We start from the raw sequence: 20,198 nt of genomic DNA, 5'->3' as shown, positions 1-20,198 counted from the left end.
CCTCCTAGAAGAGGCTGCCCATGAAGGGCCTTGCATGCTAGCCCATATGGCTATCAAAGTGTGAACCGTGTCACTCCAAATACCCGTGAACACCTGTGATGGGTGTATCTGGGTGTCATCCAAGGCCTCTGTGCATCTGGCTCTCCAAATGTGCCAAGAGGAAATGCTAGCCAAAATCTCCCAAGAGGTGTCCACTGAAACATGTGAAGCTTTGAAAGGAATATGTGGTACATCCTGAAGAGAGCAAGGCTCTATCTCCTGTCAGCGGATCGAGAGTGCCCAAGAAGAAGGCTCACCCTCATAAAACAGCTGGGAACCAATAAGGAATAACCATGCGACCGAGCCCCAAGTCATGAAGAAAGGGGAAGTATGAAAAATGCTGAGTATCCGAGCAACTCCTTTCCAAACAATTCTCGCTTGATTGCAGTCCCAAAGGCAATGTCGCACTGACTCCTCTACAGAATGATAACGAGGGCAAGTGGGATCAGCCCCAAATCGTGATCTCCACAGGTTCACTGCAATCCCTCCATGAATAGAAAGCCAAAAGAAAAGAGTGATCTTTCTATTTCTGAGGGATTTCCAGAGCCTCAATTCCTACGCAAATCTGCGGTGATGAAGAAGCTATCCCAATGGGGGGCTCTGGAGGGAATCCAACCTCTACTGCTAAGCTGAAATCTCCTGGCATTACCAACCGTGAAACGAAAGAAGGGAATCCCCCTCTCTCGGTGCCCATGATCTGTCCACTCCCACTCTCCTGGCTCCCACTGCAAGCACCTGATAGGTGCACCTCCATATAACCACAACCTTCAAGATCCCAGGGCCAAGAGCATAGGGTCGGGGTCTAAGTACCACTGCAAGCCCGCTCCAAGGTCCACAAAACCAACAATCGTGACAGGCTTATACCAGTCTTCAAATCCACAGTTAAAAATGTCAGGAGCTTCAGTTGTTCGGAGTTCCCTAGTTCTCTCTCACATGCAATTGCAGAGCTTTTCACACTTTATTACTTCCATTGCTGAATGTTAGCTTGTTTAGTAGCATTGCTATACATTCTCCTGGTTCCCTTTGCGTGATGAACAGAACACCTTTGAAATTTTATGCCAATTTCAAATACTTGCTCTAGGCATTGCTAATTTTCCTTTGTGGTGTTAGAAAATCGGTATGATGTCTAAGCCCTCAACAATAGGTGTTGTTGCTCTTCGAGTTTTTAATTCGCATTTAGCCTTCTCTTGAGCAGTCCACTCCCATCCAAGTGGTGGAAGTAATAGGCACCTCAACTGTCCATTCCAACGGGATGGCTGCATCTATCTGCTAAATCCTGCGTGCTACCCCTCTGAGGTGACTCACGGACTGTAGTCTCTGATCCTCAAGTAACCTGATAAAAGCCTTCCAAGTGCCTATTATGTAGGCGGGGCCTCTCTCCCATCCAGACCACTACATATAATGGGAAGTGCCCAAAGGTATGCCATGCTCATCAAGTATACTATCGTTCCAAATGATCGGCTGCCTATCAATCTCTTCAAGGGTAGAGGGTGGAACCTTCGAAGAGTGTTCCTGAAGCTCCCCCAAGCTTTTGAGGATGGCAGTCATGAGAGGAGAGGCAGGAGACCTAAGAGAGGCGGAAGAAAAAATCCAGCGAGGGCTGTCCACCCAATCATCTCCTAAGGTAGGTGTGCAAGCCTGAATGCGTCCAAAAAAGAAATCCTTCCAAGGTTCCTGCCCAGGCATGAGTTCCCTCACCACCACCTTACAAAGCAATGCCCAGGCATGAGTTCCCTCACCACCACCTTACAAAGCAATGCCCTGCACTGCAAGTCCGGGTCAATGATATTAAGTCCCCCTTCCCATGTAGGGAGAATAATGGTCTCCCAGGCCACCCTCACTGCAACATCTGCCGTGCCATCAAGTCCACTCCATAGAAAATTCTTGACTGGTCTAATGAGCTAAGTGATGCAATCCCTAGACCGCGGCACCAGCAAGAACACACAAACTAGGCGGTGGCCAAGAGAACTTGGCTCACTACCACAACTCTAGAGGCAAGGTCGAGTTTGGCTAAGCTCCAAAAAAGGAGCTTTTTCCTTATACTTTCTAATACTGGGGCAAACTGTTGTGCTGGAGAGATGGCCAATCCTAGCTGGCATCCCAAATACCTGACAGGAACACCCCTCTGAATCCAAGAAAAGCCAATGTCAACTCCCCAGCCTGGAGTGTCCTCATCACTGATCCAAAAGCCAAAGGATTTGTGCCAATTGATGTGTGCCCTTGCAGCTGAGCAAAAAATATCCAAGGCTGTATGGAAAGAATCAAGTGACTGCGAAGAGGCCTCAATAAAAATAGCAGTGTCATTAGCCAACTCATAGTCAAGAAGCTCCTACTCCTGTCTCAAGGGCAATCTCAACCCATAAAGCTCAGCCTAAGATCTAAGGAAGATACTCATAGCTTCTGCCACAAAGAGAATGTGGAAGGGGGCTAAAGAGCATCCCTGACGAACTGATCTGGAAATCTGAAACCTGTCACCCCTTATCTCTCCAATCAAAACCTAGCTGTGGGCTGATCTGTAAAGGGAGGCCACCCCTCTAATCCATGCATCTGAAAATACAAACCGTAGAAGAGTGCCCTCAAGAAAACCCCAATCTACTCTGTCATAGGCTTTCTCAAAGTCTAGGAGTAGAACTGCCAGCCTCTGCCCGCTCTGCATAGCCCACTCTGTGGCTTCCTAAAAGGAAATATATTATCAAATATGCTCCTGCCATGCACAAAGCCTGTCTGAGTATCATGGATGAGGTCTGGAAGAAGGGGCTGCAACCGGATGCTGATTGCCTTGGCCAGGATTTTGTACAGAGTGCCCAAAAGAGTGATGGGTCTCCAATGGGATACAAAATTCATTCCCAAAAGGCTGTAAAAAAAGGAGTAAGACCATCAGAACCAGGGCATTTGCCCTTATGAAGGGCGAAGAGAGCACTCTTGAATTCTGTGTTGGTAAAGCGTGCATCAAGTGAGCATATCATCTCTGGTGTGACCAACACAGGTAAACTCTGCCAAATCTCATCTCAAGCCACATCTCTGGCCTGTGTGTCAGGATGTGCAGAAAGAAGGGAGGCATAGAAAGCTGTCGCTAAGTGCATGATGGTATCTGGATGAGACTGCAAAATGCCATCAGAGTCAATAAGCTGCCTGACACTCTCTCTACTATGTCTGGGACCAAGTGTAGAGAAAAAGTGTTTATTGATTCTCCCTCCCATCTGTATCCAAAAGGACTCCCGTGCATGGAAGGCATACTTTGCTCTCTGATCAAGCAATGTCTGCAAGTGAGCCCTTGCCGTAGCAAGGCGCTCCTGTACCCAAGTATCAGATGGTTGTTTCTACTCCTCCCTTTGCAAGGCTGCCAACTGCCGGCGGATACCAATCTCTCGCCTGAGGACCTCACCTCGCCGAGCACTAGCAACGGAGTGATAATAAGTCGCTGATACTGGCAAGTACTGTGGCCACATGTGAAGGACCGGCCACCCCCCCTGCATGTGAGAAACCCAGATCTCCAAGACTGCCTCTGTGGGGGTCTCATCCGTGTATAAGGCATCGAGGATCCCGATACTGTGAGACTGTCCTCTCAGATGGGGCTCTAAGATGGACAAAACTACCGGAAAATAGTCGGAAGTGGAAACACCAGTTGCAATGCAAACTGTCCCCCCTCTATCAAGAGCCCAGTCATCCACATAGAATCTGTCAATCCGGGCATGGATAGGCATCTGCATCCTATGGTTCGACCATGAAAACAAAAGTGACTGAGACTGAACATGAAATGCATCATCTGACCAAACATCTTTGCCACAGAACCTGAACAAGAAGGCATCCCAAGCTGCTCTCTCGAGGGAATGAATACCACCTTCTCTACCTCCTTGCTTATCAGAAGGTGCCTCAACCATGTTGAAGTCACCTTCAATAATCCACGAATCTGTAGTGTCAGCCCACGAGAGCAACTCTTTCCAAAACAGAATGCGGTCCCCTCTGTTGTATAGAGGTTGAGGAAACCAACCTTACGTCCGTCAATCAGAAGTAAAACCCACTGGGTCCTGGAGGGAGTTATGGTACCATGTCCAATGATCAGAGGGAGAATAGAATCTGAAAGTGATATGCATGTACCTCCTCTGGTTCCCAAGGCAGGAAGCCAAAAAGTTCGGCCTGAAAGCAGCTTACTTGACTTGGAGCAATCTCTGACATCCAGTTTGTGTTCCTGAAGAAAAAGCATGTCTAGGGAACCACCTGAAACACTTGGATGGAGCTGATTCCTGATCAACTGTCTGCAACGGCGATGAGGGATGCCGCCCAATCCTTGTATATTCCAACTGGCTATCCTCATCGGCGGGAGGAAGCGGGTTGGAATACCTTACCTGAGCCTGGTGGCAAAAAAAGAACCCTCCACAAGAGCTAACCTCCTGCCATACACACAAGGCCCAAGGGGAGGAAAGTCCACAGGTGAGAGAGAGAAAGATCTTTTAAGAGGGATGCCGATAACTGGCTCTCCGAAAGTGGAAGGTACAAAATCATCATCTGGGAGGTCAGAGAAGTCCTCCAGAGCGAAAAAGGAGTTCCGCTGAGCCAGTCCTGGGGAGGGGGTGCGAAGGATTCCTACCGAAGCAGGGATAGAATGTAAGACCCCCTTCCCTCTATCCATAGAAGGAGGCACCTGTACTGAGTCCTGATCAAGAAGTGCTGCGGTGAGGTGCCAACAACCTAGGCTGCTGAGGAAGGTACAGCATGATCCCGGGGTGGAGTCGAACAAGGCTCCTGAACACTAGTCTCCTCCCAAGGCTCCAAGGGGGTAGCCTCCGAAGCGGTGGATGTGTGATCTGAAGTAGAGGGCCTAACCGCGACCCTAACAGCCTTTGCATACACAACGCACCTCACCAATGGGTCACACAAGATGGGATTTTTAAAAATGTCAATAGTTATGTTGAAGATCTGGAATGGTTAGTTGAAACCTGACTGAATCTATTTATGGGTTTGCATGCAGGTCTATCGAGATCAGCAATGCTTTGGCCAATATTCAAGCTGAATTAGTCGATGCTGTGAGGAGCCACAAGTCCCACTTTTTTGTGGAATGCCGGAATGCATGCAATAGATCTGAATGGGGTACTTGATTTTCATTACATTTTGATTGTGTGTTGTCTTTAACGCCTTGCCTGCCCTATGGATACGGTTAGTGATTAGATAGGGTTTTGTCACTTAGACAAAACCCTCATCTCTTTCTTTGTACTTTACTTCAGTGATAAAGCATCATTGCCATAAGCCGCTGAATTTACAGATTATCTTTTTAAACTGTCACTGTATAATACAAAGTCAAAATTCCTTGGAGATGAGAATAGCGAAGGAGTTTTAGCAAAGGCTACAAACCTGAAAGTAGGGGACGATCTACTCTATGATGTACAGATCTTGCTTATAATTAAGTGGGATTGTATTATTGTAATTTGTTGTATATTTTTACATCCAGAATCTGAGCGAAGAAATATGTTTTCCTTTTCCTTTTTTACCTTGCCTGAGTGCAGGAAGATATTAATTATTCTGTGGCTCTCTTTGTACAGAATTGTATCTGAAGTCAGCTGTCTTTCTTGCTCAGAAAAATTTGTGATACTTTCTGTAGTGTGCTATTTTTAAAAAAACAAGGATAATACTGCAGTCTTATCACGTGAGTATTTCTCTTTGATCTGTTCTTTTGTAGTTTTGTTTGCTTTGCACTTTGTCAAGTTTTCGTCTTTGTTAATTATTCCCAATACAGTAAAATCTACTTACTCTCCAAGGGGTGAGGGGTTTAGAAAAAAATTAGTGTCAGTCTGACAAAAGCACTTTCCTGTCTTTTGCAAGTCATCGTGTTTTGGCTGTTAATATTGTTAATAGGTTTCTAGAGTGGCACCTGAGCCAAAACTCCAAGGTGGCAGGCTCCTGCTATGAGGAGGCCTCCTCTGTCAGGCGACCTTACAGTGAAGGCCTGTCACTTCCAGGACCTCCTAGGGGTTTGATTGCAACTCGCCTGCTGGACCCCTGAATCATTGACGCTTGGTGCTTGCAAAGCTAAGCCCTATAGTCTAAAAGGAGCAGTGTCACCCTGTCTCCTTGTTCGGTCCACGTGATCTTTTTGACTGAAAACCAAGGTTGCAAACAGAGGAGGATCCATCCTCAACAGGCTGAATGCAGCAACTGAATGGCTGTTCAAACAATGAACCATAGCCCTAGTTGAGTAAGGAAGGAGATGTGAGGGAGAAGCCACCTGCTCAAACAATGAACCATTTGTAGTAAACCCTAGCTCAGCAGGTAAGAAGATGTGAGGGAGAAGCCACATGGTGGCTCCACACAGGAGCTAGGACCTGAGTCCCCTCATATGTGACATTACAACAATGTGCCCAATTAGAATGTATTAACACACCTGCATGGGTGCAATACTAACATTTGATTGGCTGGCCTAGAGTGGGAAAAGTGTGTGTGCGCATGTGTGACACATGGCAAAGCCACATAGGTTAGACCACTAACTTGGTCCCATCCATCATCTTCATCCATAATGGATGTATATAGGGATATGCTACCTCATGTGGCCCCATTAAAATTCCTAAGCACTACCAATGGCATGATGCCATGGCAAGGTGACCCTACAATCTATCACAGTGGAAGGAATTGCCATTTGAAGTAGATTTTGTTGCAGAAATTCCCATAAGAATCAGAAAATTACACCTTGGGGCACAAAAGTGCATGATATCGGAGGTTAAATGCCCGGTTTGTGAAGCGTGAATGCACTTGAGCACTTGGAATAAGGTTTCTCCAGCAAATTTCAATTGGAGAATGCATATGACGGCGTGAATGCCCAAAAGTGGATGTGTTTGATGCTCAAAAGAGTGGGATAAATTTCAATTTGGTAAATTATTCCAAGTGCAAGATTGGAATTCATCTGAAGTCGTTTGATGTTCCAATACACACATTTACAGAAAGTAGAAAATGCCACGAATGCATTACTACATGCTTGCATTGATGTCCGAAACTGGGCTGGTTGATGCCCAAAATTGAAGCTCTTTGATGCCTAAAAATAGAGCAAAGTTGAGCACTTTAAAAGAGGGTGAATTCTCAGATTTGGATGCCATCTACCTCACTTGAAGTGAGTGTGCTCAAAAAATACAGAAAAGTGCTAGAAGCCTTGGTTTGAGGATCAAGCATGGCTGAGACCTCACAAGTAACCCAAATCATGGTTGAAAATTTGATCAAGGATAATTATAGCGCATGGTTCTATAGAATGGAGAATTTTCTCATGGGAAAAGGTATTTGGGGATTGATTACGGCCAAGATGAATGCCTGGAGTTGCCATGGTATGACCCAACGGATGCACAAAAATTGGAGTACAAAACGTGGGTGGAAAAATCAAGAAAATTATTGCATTGGATATCTCTTTGCATTTCCAATACACTCATATCCTATATTAAGAAGGCTAGTACACCTAAATGGTGAGTAGTTCATTCACAAGGATGGGATGCCTAGTGAGGAGTTTGTTGCTACAGGGGATGATACCATGCACAAGATTACTCATTTGTGATATTCCCTTGAGGGATAACACATAGTATGGAGAATACATCGGGAGATGTTTTATATGTGCCCACAATCACAAAAGGTATTGCTTCCATTGGTCAAACGGCTGACCGAAACTATCAAGTGCGCTCAAATAAGTTTGGATGCTTTGTGGAGGAGTTTCATAATGGCAAAGTGGGCAAGATTGTTGCCAAAGGTCAAAACAGAGGAAGGTTGTTTGCATTTTATTCAGGAAAGCCCTATTTACAACAAGGCATGTATGCCAATAGTGCCCCTAAACAAGATCAAGAGCCTGAACTTTGGCTTAGGCACATTAACTGTAGACGCTTGAAGGAGATGCAAACCAAAGAATTGGTAAGAGGGCTGTCTATATCTGGCCATTTATATTTCAGCCATGTATGCCCTGCATGTCAATTTGCCAAACAAAAAAGATTGTCATTTCTAAAGAGGGGATAGGGTCCATTTCTTCAGGCATGAGAGAGATTACCAGGACTCCAACCTGTGATTCTTTTGGAGCCCTCTCCATTGGAGGTCTCCAAGATAGCGCCATAATGAGTGCCAATAAATTTAATAATCTCTTGGTTGTCTTTGGAGTCACCCATAAATGAGTAACGTAGTGCGTCACCTCCATGTCCTTGTCCCTAAATCCATGGTACGAGGTTGAAGACCAGATGATCACCCTCGAAGGTCTTTGCTGAAGCAAATCTGAGAGAGCTGCCATTTGAGGCTCTAGTGTCAGTAGGAAACCCCGATACAAGCCTCTAAGGAGTAAAGGGGCCAACAGGAGATGAGAAAGAAGGCAAGCAGGGTCAAAGGGGGGCAGCGGCGGGGGAGACTGGTTGCAAAGAGGGAAGCAGAAGGTATGGCTAGGGGTGTGCAAAGAGGAGGCAGCACCAGACTGGGCAGAGCGAGCTGGCCGGTGGGAGAGTTGGAGTGGGGGTGGATGAGAAACATCGGAGCTGACAGCTGTAGTTGGGGCAACAGCCAGGGCTGCAGGGGCAGTAGGGCTAGGGTCATGCAAAGAGGAGGCTGCAATCCACTGGGCACAGCAGAGGTCAGCCAGTGTAAGACTTGGAGTGCAGGCAGATGAGAAAGTCTGTTAAAATCGACTCTAATTTACTCCTACATGCAAAGCAATAGAGCACGCTACTGGTCAAACCAAGAAAGGAACTGTAGCTTTATCATCATGGAAAAAGATCACTCCACACACAAGATCTCTCTCAATGGTCGATCCTCCTCATCCCGATCAGGCTTGTTGGAGGATCAAGATTATTACAAAGCAAAGGCACAAACTGATAGCTACTACGACCATGAGAGCTCACAACGAAAGCCGAGACTTTGAGCAACATATGTATATCCAAGAGTGATTCCTGCTTCTGGGTCACCGCCTTGAGCACGGAGAGATTCCAGGAGAGGTAGGCGAGTGGTTCCAGGAGACATAAGGGCCATGATCGTCGCTGGGAACACAGAATTCCTTTGAAGACTTTCACCCTAAATTACCACATGTGATATTAGCTCCATGCAGTCACCACATGGCAGTGATCTTACTTACCCCTCAAACTTAACCTAGACACACTAACACAGTCGAAGTTTGCCTCCAACACCCTCCTCATACTGAGAATGGGTTATCTCTGGTTAGTCATGAGAAAATCCTGCTGTCAACAAACTGACAAGGGCCCAAAACAAAGAGCCTTGTTCCAAAGTCGATGCAGAACTGAACCGAGAGGATACCAACTGCTTTCACAAAACAAAGTGGAACTATCAAAGACATCCTGCTTAAAATGTTCACGGCTATTCAAATAGGAACAAACTAACTAAAATAGCAACACCAAAAACTGACAAACGACACTCTGCCTCAACCCTACGGGGTATTTTTGGCAATACAAGTCTGTATTATTCTAGTTTATTGGCTGCTAGAGCAGCATGTGCTTTTAGAAAGCATAGTCTGCGTCATCAGCTACGCACATCCCTACGAATTCCTCTGTCACTGCATGAACTGATTCGACCTTGCTTTTTCTATCTTCTTTGTTTTTCTTCTCAGTGTCTTCGCACTTCTTGAAACAATACTGTTCCTTGTGCCCAGGCTTTCCACAGTATGCACAAGTCAATTTCTTCACTTTACATGCAAGTGCTCTATCCTCCAGCCATTCATTCGACTGGCGTCTTTCATCATCAAGAAGTGTAGCACATTTCTTCAAGGCTTATGCTTGCGTTAGAGAGTCAATGGGTAGCTGATTAGCCTGCCGGCTAAATCAAGTAAGCATGTTGCTGGCTGCCTGTCTTTGGGCGTTTGTTGTTAATTATTATTTGGCTGAAAAGTGTTATTATGTGGAGCATGAACACTTGTGACAATGTATCATCTATTGCATTCGAGAACTTCGTGACTTGAAGGTGAAAATTCTGATTGCATATTACATACTGGTGACTGCTTCTAAATTGTCTTCATCTAATCTGGAGTCTTTTTAAACTAAAGTCCATAAACCTGAGTAAAAATGTATTTTCTTCTTCTTTCTATATGCTATCAAAGTTAGATTCTTGAGAGTCCTGGAACTTTCCCTTCTTCCATGTTTGGTTTTGTTATTGTTGGCAATGGTTGTACTTAGCTTTTGAACTCAAATATCGTTGACCTTGTTTCCCAACAGTTGACTTTGACGTATATAGCCTATAATGGTGTTCAGTATGATTTGGTTATCAAACTATTTTCTTACCTGGCCTGAATCTGCCTAGCCAGCTCCTTGTAGCTTTGGGTCACACGATGCATGCACTGTTTTGTTCTTTATCACTGGACGTGTTAGGGGTTGAGCATACTTCAGTTGCTGTTACTCTTTCAGTTGGCAGAAAGAATTTACTTTTCCTTTTTGAGCAAAAGGGGGGTAAACATATAGCCACTACATGAAATTGATTTTCTGTAATCTTAAACGTTTCACATTGATTGAGATGTGATTCCACAAATTTATGAAATAAAATTTTAGTAGGCATCTGTTCAAGGCTGCTCAGTTGGAACAATTTCTTCTTAATTTCTGTCTTTCCATTTTGTTTGTGCAGGAGAAGTTGATGAGTGCCCATGCTTTGTTATCATGCTGGAGGTAGGCACTGTTTAAAGCAGATTATCTTGATTGTTGGAAAGTCCTTTTTCAATGCAGTGCCCTGGAAATTGTGGAGTTTGTTACATTCATGTTTGGCGAGTACAAGCCGTCTATAAGTTAACGCATATTCACCTTTCTTAAATAAGGACTCCTAAGTTTCTTTAAGACATTTTTATATAAGATCATTTCCTTGCTATTGCAAAATTCTTATTTTGTTGAAGCAACCTTTAAACGCTATATCTTGATCTTTAATGGTGAAATTTTCACATCTATTGCCATGTTCTAGTTTCACTATCTTGGAAGATAAGTTTTCAGGATGTTCATAATACCTTTGATTCTGTGACTAAAGTCACGATCATCATTGGGCAACTAAGGCATTTTTATTAGAATGCAAGGATTCATCCATGTTGATCTTAAACTTCCTCTTTTGTCCTTATTTTACGAATACAACCTTTTCACTCTAGTTTCATTTCCCATGTGCAAACTTTATTCGATTGTCATAAAAACCAATGGGAATGCATCGTAAAATGTGCTTAACATGGTCATTTCTTCCTGGATTTTTCCCTATGATGCTTAAGAATGACGTTCAAATTATCCAATTTTAAAGCTAATTTCTTTGTACTTATAGGTGTGTGTACTTATCACTTGGTACATATAGGTGTGAATACTTATCACTTGGTACTCCAGTAGATACCTACAACAGAAAAACTAAAGATGTATGTATTTACGTCTTCTGGAGGCCTCACGCTCCTATAACACAAAGCACAATCACAAGAAGTAACCCATAGAAGCCGCAATGGGCTGAAACAAAGGGCTCACTGAGGCCCTTTACAGAGTACTATGCACTAAGCTAAAACAAAAATAGCAAAAATCTAGTACTCAAACTCAAGATCGAAATACATAGCCCAGAGCGAGGGGGGGGGGGGGGGGGGAGAGAGAGAGAGAGAGAGAGAAGATCTATTAATGTCCGCGGGAGACCTCATAGGTCTATGGGACAAGGTACACACCAAAAAAGTTGCAAATACATCTGGATATCTAGAGAGTTGGGGTAGTGCTCAAGGCAATTCAGCCCCAATTATTTAGATGCATAACGAGAGAGAGAGAGAGAGAGAGAGAGAGAGAGAGAGAGATTAAAGTCTTCGAAAGACCGAGGGCTCTATGAGACAGAAAAAACCAGATACAATGAGTTGAATGGGTAGAGCCTCTAAGCAAGCATCTACATCTAAGCCAAGTACAACATAAACATAAAAACACTAGTACAACGTGTCTAAGCCCATACGGAGAGGGTGGAAGCTGTATTGTGGCATCACTGTGGTAGTCCTCTATATGTTGGCGGAGGATTCAAGTCCATAAGAGGCTGCGGTCTACTGGTTTTGCGATAATTCTTTCTACCTTAAGTGGTGCATTGCTTTATCAGCTATTTTTAGATGCTCGTTTGGAAGAGACTAAAATGAAATTGTTTAGTCTTTACAAGCAGTTGTAGCTTGACTGAAGAGATTTTGGACTACCTTTTGATTAGCCTTCTCCTTTAGTGCTAGCCTTTGTCATGGCTGAGTCCATCCTTCACCTCTGGAGTGCCAACAGAAACTCAGTACGAAGACTTTGTATAAATGGATGCTCAAGTATGTGTGAGAGCTATGTTTATAACATGGTCTACACCCATTGTTGGGCGTTGATGACGTTATTGGGGATGTCATAGTAACTAGTCCGTGCTATGCGTGATTGAGTTTATGGTTTTCAACCTTATGAGTGACTATCATGAGATTGAAACTGCACTATGTTGTGTTTTTAGAGGATGAGTTTGGGCATGTTCCTGGACTCATCTAGGTATATGCAGTGGCATAAAGCCCATGATAGAGCACTAGCGGACGGCCGGTATGCATAGTCCGTTGTGGTCTCCCTAGTTGTGGCCCAACACACACTCTTTGGCTATGATTTCTCCATTACCCCCTTCAAAGCAAAGAGTGTGAGACCCAACATGTAAGGAGTAGACCAATCCCCCCTCCACCGCAATATCGCAAAGAGCAAGTCCAACTATCCAACACCTCCCGTGTGATTGTGACTTCTCAATTAGCTTGCAACCAGCAAGAGTAGACCATCACTCGTCACCCAAGTCAATACATTGTACGATTGTATTGACCACCCAGTTCAAAGTACAATCGTACCAAAGTAAAAGACAATACGATCATTCTTGGGGGACAACCCAGGGTAGAGTACCCTTATTGACTCCAAATGCATTCATTTTAGAGGAACTACTCAAGGCTGAGAACCTTTATTGACTCAACTGAAAAACACACATCAGATAGGACCTAGAAAGCCCAAGAATTGCAGTCATAATGTTCTTCGAGAGAGAGGCGGTGAGCCTCAATTGTGGCTGCATGTATCTCCTCAGGGGGCTCTTCAGGTTCGGCCTGGTCTTCAGCAATAAGATTGGCAGGTGCTTCTCTTGTTCTTGTTCCTTCTTCTTGAAGCAATTAGCCTCAACATGTCGTTTTCTTTTACCAAATGTGCAAATAATATTTTCTTTTTCACTAGCAGAGGCAATAAATGCATCTTTATTATGGCGGTCTTTTAAAATAAGTAGAGCCACCATATCATCAAACGTGGTAGTGGCAAGGCATAGAACTTCAAGGGTTTGCTCAAAATGAGGTATCCCTTACATACTCTTCATAAGGACAGCCATTTTATCCTCATCATCAGGTGCTTTTCAAGCTTGAGAGTTGTTTAACAAGAGACTGGAATATTGCTGAATGATCACTTAACTCTTCACTTTCTTCCATTTTCGTATCATAGAAGTTGAGCTTCAAAAAGACTGTAGAGTTGGTGATTTTGTTATTAAATAAACTCTCAACGCGATCCCAAATCTCCTTAGCAGTAGACTTGAAGTCCACATGATGAATGAGAGAGTTGGCCAAGCAAAGACCAATGAGAACAATTGCTCTTGCATTCTGTTGCTTCCGTACTTTGTGTTGTTCCTGATCTAGATGGTCTTCCTCAACGACATCCCAAACTCCTCCACGCATAAGAAGCAGCTGCATCTTTGTTTGCCATGTTGGGAAGCCTTCCCCCTTGAATTTCTCCATGAGCAGGGAACTTGAAGACAAGGAAGACATGATGGAAGAGAGCTTTGTTAAGGCGGGCAGCAACCCGGGGTGAAGAACCAGCAAGTAAGTTGGCTGTTCTAGGGCTCCGAACTGCAACAGCAGACTCCATGTGTGAAAGGCGGCTGATGAGGTGCTCCAGTACGCGTTTACAGCAACTGATCGATGTCTTCAGGTGCTCCAAAATGCAAAGGCAGGTCTCGAAATGTGTAAGGCGGCTGTCCATGGCACTCTGAAATGCTGCAACAGGTCATCAATGTGAAAGTTGACTAGTATAGGTGTGTTGGAGGCCTTGAAACATCTCGGAGGTGGCTCTGATGTAGGCGGCTATGCAGCAGCAGCACATAAAACTCTGATTGTGGCGATGGAAAGCTCCACAACAACCTCGAGGGACTACACATGCAGGCGCCTCGTGAGAAAATGTGCCAACCAGCAAGCTAACAAGCCGCCAAGAGAACCTAGAGCACTCAGGGACAGCTTGAATGGAGATGGCATGCTGTGGAGGCTCAAAACGAATGCAAATGGCTAAAAGGAAGAGGCGAAATGAGCCGACTAGGAGAAGACAGCATAGAAGAGATTTGAGCAGAATTAGGGTTAGGGCAGATGACGTGGCAGGATAGATTAGGGCAGGGCCGACCTGCTCTGATACCATGAAGGAAACAAGGTGTTGAGGGAGAGAGATGAGAGAGAGAGAGAGAGAGAGAGATAGGCTAGGGTGAGAGGTAATGATACTCAAATGAAACATGATGGAAAAGCTTTCATTCATTCATCTAATGATGTAACAAGTGAAGTACAAGCCTTTATAGAATAGGCTCACACACTCTAGTACCAAGTGCTTATGGGATACGTGGCACTCACTCACACATAGAACCACTACTAGAACTGCTAGAAATCACACCAACACACACTCTTTGGCTGTGATTTCTTCAATAGGATGAACTTTTTCTTCTTGCTATGGGATACAATTCCGAAGTTGGTCACTCATGCAAGATCTTACGTTTTCCTTCAAAAATCCTGAGCGGAAGTGCTAAGAAAACCAAAGTATGCTGGCTTGTCATTGGACGAGTGGTTTCAGAGATGTTGCTGAACATCTAAAGTTAAGTATTTTATTTCATGTTTATTAAGATTGAGATCTAACCCTTGCACTACAATACAAGGAAAATAAGTGTGTTGTTTCTCTTTGTCTAAAACAAAGACACTTGGTTTGATTAGATATCATAGTTATACTCCCATGGAGCTTGAAGCACTCTTCATCCAAGTATAGGACATAGCGAGAACATATGCCGCAGAACTATGGAGCTATGGAATTAATTTATGTGACCGGAAAAGTCGAATGTCCGTTATGAATATAGGAGAATATTAATAGTTCAAGTATGATTTGGAAAGCTTTATGGCGAGTCCAAGACTTCAATTAAGAAGGTGTGAAATCAGTCTTCACACAGGTATTTATCTGAGTTACATAATCTCAATCCCTAGAAGATCTAAGTTATAATGTCTCTATTATGGGCAAAGGAATATGGATATCTTTTGTGGATATTGAAAAGACACATTTGGACCTTATATGATCCATGGTCCTATTAAGTGCCCAAAAAAAAAGAGCTCTCTCAATTAACTTCAAAGCCCCTAGTTTATATGATTCAAGCATAGCTCAAAGGGTTCTCATACAAGAGAGAACAAGTACCTTGGAGATTTCGGGACCAGACCCACTTGAGGGTAGTACGTTTTGAGTTGAAGTCATAATATGATTTTATTCCATTAATGACACAGTTATATGTTCCCAGCTATCTCATTCCAAAGCATTTCAGTTATGATATTCAGTTTTGTTGTTTTCTTGTTATGAAGCATGACATGCTCAGGTACCAGCCATCAATATGGTAGCATTTTATGGTCATTATTGACCCAGTAATTTTAAGGATTCTATTATTCAATAGTTTCCATTGGGATTTTTTTAATACAAGAACTCTTATGGTTTCTCATGGATTATTATGATCAAAATGACACAGTTTAATGGTTTATTTGTCAAATATATGTCCTTTTGGGAAGTTTGAGAACCCTCCACTTTTATATCTGTCTAGCACGGCAAGTGCTTGGTAGGAAGAAGACCTTGAGAATTGGGAGCACTTATGCAGTTAATGGAATCTATTTCAGAATAGTTCTTTCCAAACTAATCCCAAGAAAAGGTTCACGCTACTTAGAAACAGCAACATTATATCTGCAAATCACTCCATGAGAGAAGAGTGGAGGGGTCTCTCAAGAAAAGAAGACAAAGAAAGGCTTCGAGAAAGAAAAGAAAGAAAGAAAGGTATGTTAACGTCTTCAAGAGGCCTCGCGGCCTACGAGACAAAGTGCAGAATCAAAAGTGATGCATACTCGTACAAGCCGTAGTTGTACTCAATCAATCTCAGATAACGACTCAGAAGACACATCTAGGTGCCATGGTGGCTCTCTTGTGAGCTGCAAAAATGACTTGTATCTCTATCTATGTGCGGGGATGTCACCAATTGGTAGTATTTCCCCCAAGAAATAAAGAGGAGTCTTTATCAGATTGACTATGGTCAAAGAAAGATGACTTTGGTTAACTAGAATAAGTTTTACTGTTTTTACTTTTGCTTTGCATTGGTAAAAGAGAACTGTGGGGAAGGGACTAGGATTAGTTCAAGAACTAGGAATTTATGCATTTCTCTAACCTTTAATGGATCAAAGTGTTGGTGTTTTGTAGATTTTGAAAAAGTGCAAAAGAGCTTGCAAATGATGGGGCAAGTGCCAAAAAGTAGGTCCCACAAGGCCAAAAAGCACGAGGGAGATGGCACCGTTAAAGAAGACCCCATTAGGTTCTAGAAAAGTCTTTAAAAATGGCCCCACCATGGGCAAAAAGCAAGAAAGTCTGTTTTTTTTAAAAGTAGCTATTAAAAGCGGGCCTAGATTTTTGCTAGCCCAAGTCTATAGAAGAAGGTCCTCAGAGCTGAAGAGTTGTACTCAACCTAATGCTCTTTTATGAGCCAGTTATACAAAGTTTATTCTATTGCAATAAAGACCTTAGGGGGGGCCAGCCCTTATTTCTAGGCCCTAGTGTGTATGTTCTCTGTTCTTTCTCCGCCTCTCTTAGTTCGTTTTGATTCTTGGAAGAAATCTGCTGCTACTCCTCGTCAGAATACAGATTTGTTTTAGGGTTTTTGGTCCGGTTTCATAGGGCCTCAGCTGAAGATGAGAGTTGACCACATTGTTTACATAGAGGAGAATCTAGATCAAGGAACGAGCAGCCCTCCCCCCTAGTGTCCCAATGAAGATCTGAACCTCGTTGATGTACAAGCCAAACAAGGTTGGTGATAGTGGACAACCAGTTTGGACCCAATAGTGTTCATGATCTCTTTTGTGCACCCAAGCCATCTGGACCTTGCCTGAGACCCTCTCATAGAGTGCCATGACTACCCAAATGATCTCCTGACCGTAAACAGATCCTATATGGGTATGATAAGGCGAGCTCTCGGCATTGTCTCAAAAGCCTTGCAGAAATCTACATAGCAGCAATAAACCCTCAAAGTCTATCTCAAAGAAAACTGAATGGCTAAGGAGGAGTTCATTATCTCCTTTGCACCTTATGCTGAGGCTTTAGAAGAATTATTTATAGTGAGTGAAGAGGCCCTTTTACTGGCATGGAGCTGTAGGGTACCCTCGAAACTTGCCAATAATAACACGGCCTCCTGAGGCCCTTAACTGGACCGGCTTGGGGCTAGGTTAGCACGTCTGGACTGCCAACTCAACTGACCATGATGGCCAACTGGTCAGCTAGGATAAAGGGTGATCAACCGGAGAGAAGCCCAAAGTCCAAGCCATAGACAGGTCTACAAATAGGTTACAGTAGTACAAGCTGCAAAAAACGCTGCCCTCTTGGCAGCAATACTTGCCTATGCATAATACTCAGGGCATGTGCTCCTGTCTCCTACCCCAGCTATACCCAAGTCCTCATGGTCTTGTGTCCTCCTCATATGGGAGCTCACAGCTAGGACAATGACCAGCACTCGATCCAGCCTTGGATTAATCTCCCAATACATAATAAAAGATTTATGGTTGGCTGTCGAGTTGGGAAAGAATCTGCAATCCTTTCAACGAAAGGCTTGGGACACTCCAAGCATCTATTTGACTTTTACAGGGTTGTTGTGATAAAGGACTGCCAATCTAGATCTTCAACTCATAGATGTCAAACTTCTAGGAGGAGGCAAATAGTTCAACACCAACGTGAAGATAATTTTGGCAAAACACATACCTAGACAACATATGCATGACCTGTGAATTCCCTTTGTTGAACTGAGATCTTTAGTTAATAGTTACTCCATTTTCGAAGTAACTATGAATGTAATTATTTTACAGCAATAAAAGATTTCTTCTCACAAAAAAAAAAGTGAATTCCCTTTGTTGACCAAGATATGAACAAAAATTACCTAGAACTGTTGCAATGATTAGGTTTTGTAATGTTGTTATAAAGTGTGTAAATCCACCCAGTACGGAATATGTTTAAAATATTGACTACATTTGGATCCAATTTGGGCTTGAAATGATGAAGTTATGACCTTTGAAAGAAATGGAATTTTAAGGGCAAAAATGGATCCTTCAGTCTAAAAGCTTAGTGTGAATGGATTTAGCACATAGATTGACTCAACCTTGCTGGACTATAGTCTTGTTTGATTGCAGTAACTAGGTTGGACAAGGTTTGATTGGGCTAACCTAACCATGCTAGCTGTGATTAAGCTTGACCATGGTAGGACTACCTACAATTACATTAACACGGTTTGCACTTACTGTGATTAGTTTTCTTACCATGATTTGGATTTGATGATGTGACAATTGGGTAAGCCAATTGTATATAAGGTGTGGAGAACAGGGTGTCACGTGTCCCAGTTAGGGATGTCTTTGCAGGAAGGATACGGTTGATGCCGCATGTCGCAATCGCATAGCTTCTTCCGTGTGGTTTCTTATCTATGAGTGCCTTGCGTCATCGCTTTTGTGCCACTTGCGTAGCGGGAGTTATGGAGCTTGAAGCTCCTCTGTAACCGCATGGAAGCCTTTCTTTAAATTGTGTTTGCAGGTGGGGGAAGTCATCAATGCTGCATTGTGAGGTGGTCTGCAGGTCAGGGCTCATGGTTGTTTTTGGGCTCTCGCTATGTTCTTGGGTTTTGCAATGTGTCACTTGAGCTGAGTTGTTTTGTATGCTCTGTGTTGAAGCTTTCTAGTCAGGACAAGCTACTGTTTACGTCTTGTCGCGGTTGTTTGCAGTGGCTGTTTCAAAGGCTTCAGGTAGGCTTTGTGTTAGGCTGCTCATAAGCTGCTCTCTGTGTTTGTGTTTCTTCTGCTTATGTTGTTGGAAGAGGCATAACTAGGACATTATGGTATACCTAGGACAGTGTAGCCCTACACAGTAGAATTATAGAGCTCAGTTATGGAACTTGAAGCTTCTCTAAAAAGGCATGGAAGCCTTATGTTTGCATGTGGAGTGTAGAAGTCATCAATGCAGTTTTGTGAGGTCGTCTGCAAATCACAGCTCATGATTGTTTTTGGGTGCTCGCTTTGTGCTTGGGCTTTGCATGTGTCACTTGATCTGAGTTTTTTTGCATGCTCTGTGTTGAAGTTTTTTATACATCTGCTCGTAAGCTGCTCTCTATGTTTGTGTTTTTCTTTTGCTTACATTGTCGGAAGAGGTATACCTAGGACAGTGTGGCCCTATCCTAGAATTATAGAGCTCACATATGTATGTTAGAATTATTGCTATAATTTAGCAGTGACCAATGTAATGTAATAAGTAGGTTAGGGGCACTTTTCCCTCACTTAGAGGTTTTTCCCCCTAACCACAGTTAGTTCACTAACTATGGTTAGTGAAGGATAAGGTTTGTCGCTTAGACAAAACCTATCACTCCATTCAGTTGTAACACTCTCATCTAATTGCAACTACGTTTTCAGCTCTCTCTCTCTCCTGCTTCTTGTTCTCACCTTTGCTCTCGCTCACATTCTCACATTTGGTATCAGAGCAGGTTCTTCCTGCGTTTGCTCCTGCTGCACATTCGCCTCCAGCTCCAGCCCGCAAGCTCCCTGCTCCATGAGTTCACCTTCCGTACAGATCGTCCGTACAATCCTGTACGGACTGATTCCGTACAGTACCTGCGCGGCTGTCGTACAATCTCGTCGCCCGTACAAGTGCAGCGTCGTACAGCCTGCAGCTCCATTCCGTACAGCAGATCTTCAGCCGTACAGCCCGTCGCCAGACTGTACGGTTCGCCGTACAGTTCTGTACGGTTCGTTGTCGCCAGCCGTACACTTGCGTCGACCGTACTGCCCCTGCGTCATTTTCGTCGTTAGGCATCCGTTCTGTTCCGTACAACCTTAGTACCTTCCGTACTTTCTGTGTGCAGCCCGTCCGTACAGGTGTTGTACCCACCGTACCTGTCCGTACATTTCGTAC

General features: G+C 43.7%; 1 protein-coding gene across 3 annotated transcripts in view; it reads left to right on the top strand.

Annotated features, from left to right (window-relative positions):
- LOC147883725 (NADH dehydrogenase ubiquinone complex I, assembly factor-like protein (DUF185)) overlaps positions 1-20,198 on the top strand; it is a 137,543-nt gene that overhangs the window by 105,103 nt on the left and 12,242 nt on the right. For all 3 annotated transcript variants that reach the window (XM_087398485.1, XM_087398486.1, XM_087398487.1), the window contains exons 7-8: positions 5,009-5,127; positions 10,606-10,646. In XM_087398485.1, coding sequence (XP_087254611.1) covers positions 5,009-5,127; positions 10,606-10,646 — 160 coding nt within the window. The remainder of the gene's footprint in view (positions 1-5,008; positions 5,128-10,605; positions 10,647-20,198) is intronic.

The sequence above is a fragment of the Dipteris shenzhenensis genome, chromosome 27 (genome assembly GCF_047967505.1).
Source record: "Dipteris shenzhenensis isolate YYH24624 ecotype China chromosome 27, Dip_SZ_1.0, whole genome shotgun sequence".
NCBI classification, from domain to species: Eukaryota; Viridiplantae; Streptophyta; class Polypodiopsida; order Gleicheniales; family Dipteridaceae; genus Dipteris; species Dipteris shenzhenensis.
The sequence above is the reverse complement of the archived record's forward strand: the minus strand, read 5'-3'. Positions and strand labels throughout refer to the sequence as shown.